The sequence below is a fragment of the Phyllobates terribilis genome, unplaced genomic scaffold (assembly GCF_046119375.1).
Source record: "Phyllobates terribilis strain yellow unplaced genomic scaffold, ASM4611937v1 Scaffold_8__6_contigs__length_399053987, whole genome shotgun sequence".
NCBI classification, from domain to species: domain Eukaryota; kingdom Metazoa; phylum Chordata; class Amphibia; order Anura; family Dendrobatidae; genus Phyllobates; species Phyllobates terribilis.
The window spans coordinates 144,541,281-144,552,444 of record NW_027362768.1 but is presented as its reverse complement, the minus strand read 5'-3'; the positions used below and the strand labels follow the sequence as shown (position 1 = coordinate 144,552,444).

The window sequence follows — 11,164 nt, the reverse complement described above, 5'->3', positions numbered from 1 at the left end:
CAAACCAAATGCAAATCAATGATTAACAGACCTCTTATGTTCTAATATTTTTATTTTTTGCTCCAGCGCACAGGACATCTCCAGATATTTGCAAAATCAGACTGTGGCCAGCAGTAGTGCTTTAGGCCACAAACTTCACAAACGAATATATGGAAGCTCCTGTTTCTGAATGTAAACCTGTGACAGATATAGAGAATGTGTCTGATGCATCTGAGATTTATAGTTCGTAGTGATCAGGTGCTGCACTCGTACAACCATTCACCGGCAATCTGTGATCACAGGACGGGATGTTATTGTTCTGCTGGAAGTAGATTACACGTAATACCCAAACTATTTTGTTTTCTCCAGCACAGAACGCACCTCCTCCGGTTTGTAGCCCCAGGGGCCCATGTTGCCCTGTAATTACATTATTAATATTACTATATGAAAACAATTACACAATCACATTTGCACATTACATAAGTTTGGGTAATACCAATGATTGACTGACTATTATTCTTGTTCTCTCACTTTAACCAGATCATGACTGCGGTATTTTCTTTTTTTCTTTTTTTACAAATAGTTGCCTGGTCAGACTATATCGATGACCTGTTTGTAGAATAGGTAATCAATTTCTGATTGGTGGGGGTCCAACATCCGTCACCGATCAGTTGTTACCAGCTGTGGCCGGATAGAAACACATGGAACCGAGCTGAACTCCATTATATGTGTAGTGGCTGCTTCCAGGTACTGCAGAACAGTTCCTATTGAAAAGAATAGGAGCTGATCTTCAGTACTTTGCTGCCAATGCTGCAGATTTAATGGAGCTGCACAGTGCATCTCCGTTCCATGCGTTTCCATCCGGTCAGCTAATCAGTAGAGGCGTCAGACCCCATCAATTTGATATTGTATTCCGATAAGATATCCCCTTTGAGGTCTAATTCACACGACCATATAGAAGCTGTAGTTTCTTGTCTATTACAGCTGGCCTTACTGTGGGTGCTATAATCTGGACTAACAGCATCATATACACTACCGTTCAAAAGTTTGGGGTCACCCAGACAATTTTGTGTTTTCCATGAAAACTCATACTTTTTTTATCAAATGAGTTGCAAAATGAATCGAAAATATAGTCCAGACATTGACAAGGTTAGCAATAATGATTTTTATTAGAAAGAATAATTTTCTCCTTCAAACTTTGCTTTGGTCACAGAATGGTCCTTTGCAGCAATTACAGCATTGCAGACCTTTGGCATTCTAGCTGTTAATTTGCTGAGGTAATCTTGAGACATTTCCCCCCATGCTTCCTGAAGCCCCTCCACAAATTGGATTTCCTTGATGGGCACTTTTTGCTTACCATACGGTTAAGCTGCTCCCACAACAGATCAATGGGGTTGAGATCTGGTGACTGCGCTGGCCACTCCATGACAGATAGAATACCAGCTGCCTGCTTCTTCCCTAAATAGTTCATACATAATTTGGAGGTGTGCTTTGGGTCATTATCCTGTTGTAGGATGAAATTGGCTCCAATCAAGCGCTGTCCACAGGGTATGGCATGGCGTTGCAAAATGGAGTGATAGCCTTCCTTATTCAAAATCCCATTTACCTTGTACAAATCTCCCACTTTACCAGTACCAAAGCAACCCCAGACCATCACATTACCTCCACCATGCTTGACAGATGGCGTCAGGCACTCTTCCAGCATCTTTTCAGTTGTTCTGCATCTCAGAAATGTTCTTCTGTGTGATCCAAACACCTCAAACTTTGATTCGTCTGTCCATAAAACTTTTTTACAATCTTCCTCTGTCTAATGTCTGTGTTCTTTTGCCCATATTAATCTTTTCCTTTTATTAGCCAGTCTCAGATATGGCTTTTTATTTGCCACGTTGCCCTGAAGGCCAGTATCCCTGAGTCGCCTCTTCACTGTAGATGTTGACACTGGCGTTTTTACTATTTAATGAAGCTGCCAGTTGAGGAGCTGTGAGGTGTCGATTTCTCAAACTAGAGACTCTAATGTACTTGTCTTGTTGCTCAGTTGTGCAGCGGGGCCTCCCACTTCTCTTTCTACTCTGGTTAGAGGCTGTTTGTGCTCTCCTCTGAAGGGAGTAGTACACACCGTTGTAGGAAATCTTCAGTTTCTTGGCAATTTCTCGCATGGAATAGCCTTCATTTCTAAGAACAAGAATAGACTGTCGAGTTTCACGTGAAAGCTCTCTTTTTCTGGCCATTTTGAGAGTTTCATAGAACAAACAAATGTAATGCTCCAGATTCATAACTAGCTGTAAGGAAGGTCAATCTTATAGCTTCTCAAATCAGCCAAACCGTTTTCAGCTGGGCTAACATACTTGTGCAAGGGTTTTCTAGGGTTTTCTAAACATCCATTAGCCTTCTTACACAGTTAGCAAACACAATGTACCATTAAAACACTGGAGTGGTGGTTGTTGGAAATGGGCCCCTATACACCTATGTAGATATTGCAATAAAAAACAGACGTTTGCAGCTAGAATAGTCATTTACCACATTAACAATGTATAGAGTGTATTTCTGATTCTTTTAATGTTAGCTTCATTGAAAAAAATATATGCTTTTCTTTCAAAAATAATGACATTTCTAAATGACCCCAAACTCTTGAACGGTAGCATATGTTTATCATGCTGGTAGTTTACGTCACTTGTCCCGCTGTCAGGCCGGAACTTGCGTTTGTAATACGGATTGTTGAGGTGGATTAACAAAACCACAGGGCAGGTAAACACAGACTGAAGGCAAAGACGCAGCCGGCTGGGCTTCTTGCATGACACATGGCACAAAGAGGACCTTGACAACCAGTTATACTGGAAGACAAGCGTAGAAGAAGACACCAGAAGCCAAAGAGCCAGGAGGGTAGATGCAAGCAGTAGAAACCATAGGAATTTGCAAAAATGATTGCAATATAATGGAACAGTCTCTAAGAAGCAGTTCTTAATGCTTACAGCAAATGATGGGTTATTCAGCTGGTCTTTGGAGCAGTAGAAGCAAGTTGTATAAACCACAGGGCTCTGAAGAGATGACAGCAGTAGAAGAAACTGGAAGGTGGCAAACTCCAAAACAAGTGGCAACTGAACTCATCACTGACACAATACTCAGGCATGAGGTCGTTTACTTGGGCCTTAAAACGCCTTGGAAGATGATGTCACTGAAGAACATCGGGCCACTTTTAAGACCCAACTTTGAGCACAGCAAAGGGCGGCAGCTACAGGGAAAAGTAGAGACCGGTGCGTAACACCCATGAGAAAGTACAACTGCTATACGATTGTGTGAATTGGCCCTTAACGTAAGTTGTGCCATTGTCTAAATAATTTTTGCTTAATTTTTCCCTATGGATTTTATCATTGTACCATTTTATAGAAATATTGATGTAGTTCATTGACCATAACCAAAAGGTATTTTTCTATAACAGAATTATGACATAATTACTATACTACAATTTAATTTTTGATATATTTTTTTTCACTATTTCACCTCATTCGGTATTTTTGTCCCATTTTTTCAGCACATAATACTGTAAAATGAATGGTGTCATTGAAAACAACAACTAGTGCCGCAAAAAAAACGTACGGCTATGTTAAAGGAAAAATTCAAAAAGGCTATGGCTCTTGGGACACATTCAGATCTGTTTTTCGCATATGAGTTCTATCTGTGTTTTTCATGGATAACACTCATACCTAATATAGTCTATGGGGCTGTTCACATATACGTGAATTTTTGTGGACCGGGTGGTCTGTGCAAAATTGCTGAGACGTATGATATTCATTTGAGTGTCGGATTAAAATCGGCAAAGCAAGTCTATGGGTCCGTGGAAAAGGAGAAGGTGGAGAAACAGGTTTTTTAATTTGTTTCTCATTAGAGAAAAACTGATGAAACTCGCACCAAACACTGATGAAACCAGGACTGTCTTTTCTCTCATAATTGGGAAAAAAAACGGATGTCTGAATGATCCCTTAGAAGAAGGGAAAGAAAAAAATTGCCCGGTTGAGAGGGGATTGCAGTAAAGTGGTGGCCAAAAAATACCGCTCTATACTTGTGTGGATCTGAGATCTCCCTTAGTTTATGACTTAGCAAACGTTATATATAACAATATACATGACATTTCATGCTTCAATTACTGGTGACACCACTTTTCCATAATTACCTTATAAATGACTTTACCCTCTTGCAGGATGTAAAGCCTCTCGGGCAGGGCGGCATACTTGGCGCTACACAGATTCTGCATGGTATCTAACACCACGGGACAAGATGGCAGCTCCTCCAGCAGGCGATTAGCTGCAGCCAGCCGGTCCTGGATGTTCTGATGTTTCTTTATTGATATATTGTTTTTTAAAGCCCAACCATCTACAAATGGAATAAAATGAAGACGTTCATACATGCAGTGATACTGGAGCCAATATTCTACTGGATTAGCTATCAAACTCGTCACAGCATCAGTGTGATGAGTGCAATTAAATGGCAAGCGCTGTCAGATCCCGTGAGGCTGCTTCTCGGGGGGATGTGAGGTCTCCGTGGTTGTCAATCACAATAATGCTACGTGCCCACGATGCAGATTGGATCCTGTGGATTTTCATCAGTATTTCCGCTCTTAGAAGCTCTTTTACATTCTTGCAGTTTTTTTTTATTGCACTTTAATATGTATTTTTATCACATTTTTTCTGCTTTTTTTATTCCATTTTGGTAGATCAAGTTTTAAATAAATCTACTTTTATTTGGAATATTGAAGCCCGTTTCATTATCGAATTTGCTCCTTTTTTGTCTATTTTTTTGTGTTTTTCACCAGTTTTTTTTTGCATTTGCGCCTTATTCTTTTAAATTGAGGCTTTTTTAATGTCTGTTGTAAATGTATTTGCCTGTTTGTTTTGTTTTTTTACCATTGTGGTTTGGGTTTGGGGTTTCCAGATGGTTTTGGCTGATACATCATTCATAAGAAGTCACAAAAATGTTAAAGATGAAAATAAAGAGAATTTTTTGATTTATCACAAAATTTGATAAACTTGCTCCATTTTGAAGAATTTGCTGCAAAAAAACATCAACAAATACAACAAGACAATAAAAATGCAAATGATTAATTGGGCGCCTTCCTGTTTTCTGATTACATAGCTGTATTGATACAGTCATGTGCGGTTTCCATGAGTTTTTCCGCGATGGAAACACAATAAAAACGCATATGCAGTTTTTATCACTGGATTTTCTGCATCTCATTCAAGTCAATGAGGAAAATCTTCAAAAAAAATAACAAAACACATTGACCGCAAAAGTAATTAACATGCTGCAAATTTCAAAATCGCACAAGTCAATTTTTGCAGCTTAAAAAGGTTTTACATAACTTTACATAAATCTCATCCACTTTACTGGGTCTACTGCTTTTTTTTTGTGTATGAAAATAAAAAGCAGAAAAAAACTCTTTGTGGGAACTTAACCTAAAGAAAACCTCCAATCTCTATAAGGGAATGTTCACACAACGAATTATTATATGGATTCTAGACCACAGTCTGCTCCAAAATTCACAACAAAAACTGTTTCAAATGCGATATAAATATGAAAAAAAAACATCAGATTTTTTTCTACCGTTGTTTTAGAAGCCATCCTGCAAAAAAAAAGGAGTGACAAGTCCATCTTCACCAAATTACGTACTAGTAATTTAGATCCCATCCTATCTATGTATTTATCTATGCTCCTACCAGCTGATTTATGAACGTATAAAAGATGAGGCAAACTTTGCTCATAAATATGCCGAGAAGGGCTCAGAAAAAGGCATAAAAAAGAATTATAAACTTTCCCATCAGGACAAACTCACTGCTAGATTCTCAGTTAACTCACTCTTCAGCCAGCAATGAGCAGAGAAACTAACCTGTGAAAGTCAAACGGTGCAAAATTTTTAATAAAATCCAATTGCGAAAATGATTTCTAGTCCAAAATACATGCTTTAAGGGAAAAATGAACCTGGTGGTGTGCTTACATTTTACATAAAGCCAGGCTCCCCAAAACTGGACCGTACTATGATAATTCATACAAACAATTGAATATTCTCATACCTTCTGCATGAGCTTCATCAATGTAGATAATCAAAAAATCGGCCACAGAAGAGAAATCCTGGACAAGATTATTGTACTCGCTAAGCCTGAAAAGAAACGGAGGTCATGTACAGCTGCCGAATGTGAGGACCAAAGGACGCTGACCTGAGAAAAAAATATATAAAATTACATAAGAAACACATCTTCACATGTTATAGCTCATGAATGTTAGAATTCTATATTTTTATTATTTTTTTATGCACATATAAATGGAAATAGAGGCTTTATGTCACTTCTAGAAAAATACTACTAGTATTGCTGCCAATCGAAACGAGATCACATCCATTATGCCTCGTCTGCCTTTTTAGAGACTTATAGAGGTATTCTCAAGTTAGAAACTTATCTCCTATTCATGGAATTGGAGATAACTTTCTGATCACTGGGTGTCTGATTGCCGTGGCCCCCAGTTATCGGGGCCAAGCTGAATGGACTGCTGGAGGTAGCCAAGCGCTGCACTCGGCCGGACTTTGGCACTCCCATTAGAATGAATGGGGCAGCAGTGGGCTCCATTCAGTCCCCGGATCGCAAGGACCCCAGAGATCAGAAGGTTATTCTTCATCTTGTGGATAGAGAATACATTTGAAACTTGAGAATACCCCTTTAAGATAAGACCAGCCTCTTGTTAGTAGGACCTCCAATAGCTAAAAGCTTCCCCATGAATCGAGCACAGTTCAATGATTTTACCCAAAGACTCGAAAGTGCCATTTGCCCAGAACAAACAGTAGTGACAGTGAATTATTTGCTCAGAATCAGAGCTTTTCTTAAAGAAAGGATGATATGCACATTTAAAATAAACTATATTGATAAAAGTATGTGCCCCCTCCACATCACATCTTCAGGAGGTTTTCTGACCTCCTATTCTAAATCCATAGGAATTAATGTGGAGTCGGCCCCATTGCAGCTTTATCAGCTTCCAATCTTCCGAAAAGGTTTTCTACAAGATTATGAAGGTGTCTGTGGGAATTTTCATCCAGAAGAGCTTTTATGAGGTCAGACACTGAGGTTGGAAGAAAGGGCCAGGCTCACAATCTCCGCTCTAGTTCATCTCAAAGGTGTTTCATGGGGTTGAGGTCAGGGCTCTTTGCGGCGCAACAGGCTTTTATACACAAAAATTACCCATGTCTGTATGGACCTTGTGCTCTAGGCACAGTCATGTGGGTCAGAAAATGGCCTTCCCCAAACTATTCCCACAAACTTAGAACTTACAATTGTCTAAAATGTCTTGTGCTGAACATTAAGGTTTCCAAAATAAAGAGATTAGCGGCACTCACCGGTGAAGATAAAAGAGATATTCTTTATTCAACTCCTTTAAAACATAGTAGCAATGGGAGTAGAGAGTAGAAGAGTAGCCGTGGAAGCGTACTCAGACTTGAAATGGCTGTCATTGCTCATTGCTACTATGTTTTAAAGGACTTGAATTAGGAATATCTCTTTTATAATCATCGGTGAGTGCCGCTAATTTCTTTATTTTGGACATACTGTGTTGCCTTTTCCTGCTCAGGATTTTCAGCTGAGCACGACCGGGCTTTTAGCTTTCATCTATGTTGGACCTTAGTGTTCATTTCTCCACCCCAATTTAATGATGGTGCCGAGTCAGTTCACTTCTTTTTTTGTGCAAAGCATTAACGTTTCCCTTCAGTTGAACTAAGGGGCTGAGGCCGACCCCTGAAAAACATCCCCATAGCATTATTCCTCCGCCACCAAACTGTACAGCGGGCACAATGCAGTCAGGGGGTAACGTTCTCCTGGAATCACCAAACGCAGACTCCTCCATCAGATGGCCAAAAGAGAAGTGTGAGCGTCACTGCACAGAACAAGTCTCCTCCAGAGTCCAGTGGTGACGGCTTTACACGCTCCATCTGACGCTCAGCATTGTGCTTGGTGATGTACGGCTGCATGCAGCTGCTCAGCCATGAAGCTCCCGGCGGGGGCGCAGTGTTTGTGCTGATGTTATACCAGAGGAGGTCTGGACTCTGCAGTTATGGAGTCAGCAGAACATTGGAGACTTTCTGCCCTCTGCTCCTCAGCACTCGACCCCTCGCTCTGTAACGTTACCGAGTCTCCACTTCGTGGCGGACTTGCTTCTGTTCCTTCCACTTCTCAATAATATAACTCACAGGTGATGGGGGAAGATTAGGAGGAAGAAATGTCATGGACGGACTTGTTACCTCAGTGACTCCTATTAAAGGACGGCGCTGGTATCAGTGATCTCTGCACCACCGGCCAATCTGTCACATATTAGTAAAGGCAGACGGCATGGCGGGGGCCGGAGGTTATACACTGGAGACAATGGGGCCAGATGTTATACACTGGGGGGCGAGGGGCCGGATGTTGTACACCAGAAACAATGGGGCCAAATGTTGTACAACGAGGGCAATGGGACCAGATGTTATACACCAGAGGCAATAATGCTGGATGTTGTACATTGGGGGCAATGGGAATGAAGGAGAAACTTGAATTCAATGAATAAGAGACGTGTGCCAATACTTATGTCCATGATTTACCTTTAATTGCTGTGGGTTTTTCCAGTAAATATAACCAGTTGTAGTGCATCCCCAGCAATGGGTGTGAGCTGAAGGTGCTTTTCTTGGCATATACTTTAATGCTGCCTAAGGCTCCTATTCACAAGACAGAGGCCAAAAGTGTGTTCTTTTACCTACTATTTGCATATGTAAACTGTTTACTTAATTGTACAGCAAAGCATAGTAGACTTCCCATTTATACACAGCGCCACCGAAATGGGTCAACCAGGGGTGGACATATCTTTGGTGTAACCACAGGGGCCCAAGAGATAAGGGTGCCTGTTTCCACCTCCAATGCAGATGGAATTGGACATTATTTGAGCTATTGGGCTGCAGAGAGCCCATATATAGTTCTGGCACAGGAGCCCTCTTCTGTCTGTGTCCGCTAGTAGGGTCAACTATGGTGGACGGATGCCAGTGGCCACAAACACTATATGCACCAAGCCTTAGACCTAGATTCTCAACCTTTGTCACATATATCCTAAGGGAACATGACATGACGATATAGAGTGTTCTTGCACTGTTCGCATGCTGTGCTTTTAATAGATGAAGCACAGGGTCATGGGCACCTAACCCCATCTAATCCAAATCGACAAGAGAGTTACTGCAGCAACAAATATTTAAAAAAGTTAAAGGGGCTTATTGGTTTCTGAAAACACCTGTCCCACGGCTGGTTTGTATAAAAAAAGAAGCAAAGAAACCTGGGCCTAACTTACTTTCCCTGGGTCCAACGCGGAGTCTCTGCCACTTCTCCCAGTGTCTGCTATTGTTTTCAGTGCTGAACTCACATTAACAGCACTGCAGACAATCAGTGAATTCAATGGCTTGTGTTTTAAACTTGGGCAGAGCCACTGAACTCAATGATTGGCTACAGCGCTGTTGATGTGATGGTGAAGACTCGGACCCGGGGAGGGTGAGTAAAGCCTAGATTTTAGTTGTTGTTTTTTTAACAAATTGCATATAGGGAAAGGGGTTTTCCAAAACAGAAAAATCTCTTTAATTCTGATTATGATACAATGGAATCAAAACATACAGAGCATTGAAGCTTGCTGGGTATGGGGCAGTGCAGCTTCAGACCAGTCAGAGAGCTGATGAGCAAAGTAGTCAGCAGTATATTTTTAATTTTAAGGTTGATTTGGTATATTTCTGTTTTTATATTACCCTGTATGTGAGGCTAATTATAATAAATGATAAAATACATTGTAGCATAGCTGGGAAGAACAGTTAAATCCCAGGTCTGTAGGGTCTTGATTAGATACACCTGTAGGGTTTCACTAAGAACAAGGAACTAGCTTCATGGAGTCACAGTCTCCTGAGGGAGTGTCAGTCTGCTGGATGAAGCAGAGTCGAATGTGCTGCTGGTGAGTGACCAGCCAAAATGTGAACTGCAGCTCTCTCTGAATGGAGATGGCACTAAGCAGTCTGTTTGTGAGAGCTGCAGAGAACCGTGTGGAACATGCAGCCTGTTCAGTGTGAACTGTGCCCTGTGTTGAACCCTTCTGTTTGGAGTTGGAAGCTGCTGGAGCTCAGGATGAAGGGGATACAACTGGTGGGATTGTGCCTCTTCTGTGTATGAAGTCTGCTCCGGGAGAGAGGACTGTATTCTGTTCAGGTGAGCCCGAACTGATATATGTGATCAGGGTCGGTCTAGGCTGGCGGGATACCGGGAATTTTCCCGGTGGGCCCCGCCCCCTGCTGCAGAGGAGAGGGGGAGAAGAGAGCAAAAAAAAAATCCTGCGGTTTTAAGGGGCACGGGCCCTTTAAAAGCGCAGGCTCAGTGTATACAGGGACACGCGCACGCGGCGTTCATTACCTGAACCACCGCAGCGCACGTCCCAGTGAAGCAGCTGAAGCTGCGCAGCTCCCTTCGCCGGCCGGCGTATGACGTCATCGTCATGCACCTGCTGTGAAGGAGGTGCGCAACTCAGGAGAAGGAGGACACAGCACGGGAGCGCAGGAAGGTAAGAGGTGTGTGTGTGTGTGTGTGTGTGTAATGGTCTGGGCCCCTGGCTGGACACACAAGGGGGGACCCAGCTGGACACACAAGGAGAAGCCCAGCTGGACACACAAGGGGGGACCCAGCTGGACAGACACACAAGGGGGTAGCCTGGCTGGACACACAAGGGGGTAGCCTGGCTGGACACACAAGGGGTTAGCCGACTGGACACAAAAGGGGGGGTCCTCGCTGGACACACGGGGGGGAACTCTGGCTGGACACACAAGGGGGAACCCTGGCTGGACACACAAGGGGGGCCCAGCTGGACACACAAGGGGTAGCCTGGCTGGACACACAAGGGGGTAGCCTGGCTGGACACACAAGGGGGAGCCAACTGGACACAAAAGGGGGGGGTCCTGTCTGGACACACAAGGGGGGAACCCTGGCTGGACACACAAGGGGGGTCCAGCTGGACACACGAGGGGGAATCCCGGCTAGACACACGAGGGGGAACCCTGGCTGGACACACGAGGGGGGGCCAAGCTGGACACACGAGGGGGGCCAAGCAGGACACACGAGGGGGGCCAAGCTGGACACACGAGGGGGGAGCCCTGGCTGGACACACA

The 11,164-nt window shown here is 42.9% G+C and overlaps 1 protein-coding gene across 1 annotated transcript in view; it reads right to left on the bottom strand.

Annotated features, from left to right (window-relative positions):
* Positions 1-34: 34 nt before the first annotated feature.
* DIO1 (iodothyronine deiodinase 1) overlaps positions 35-11,164 on the bottom strand; it is a 33,522-nt gene continuing 22,392 nt past the window's right edge. Inside the window, exons 2-4 of the mRNA XM_073642624.1 lie at positions 6,042-6,185; positions 4,148-4,347; positions 35-396 (exon numbers count right to left, since the gene is read on the bottom strand). Coding sequence (XP_073498725.1) covers positions 331-396; positions 4,148-4,347; positions 6,042-6,185 — 410 coding nt within the window. The 3' untranslated portion in view covers positions 35-330. The remainder of the gene's footprint in view (positions 397-4,147; positions 4,348-6,041; positions 6,186-11,164) is intronic.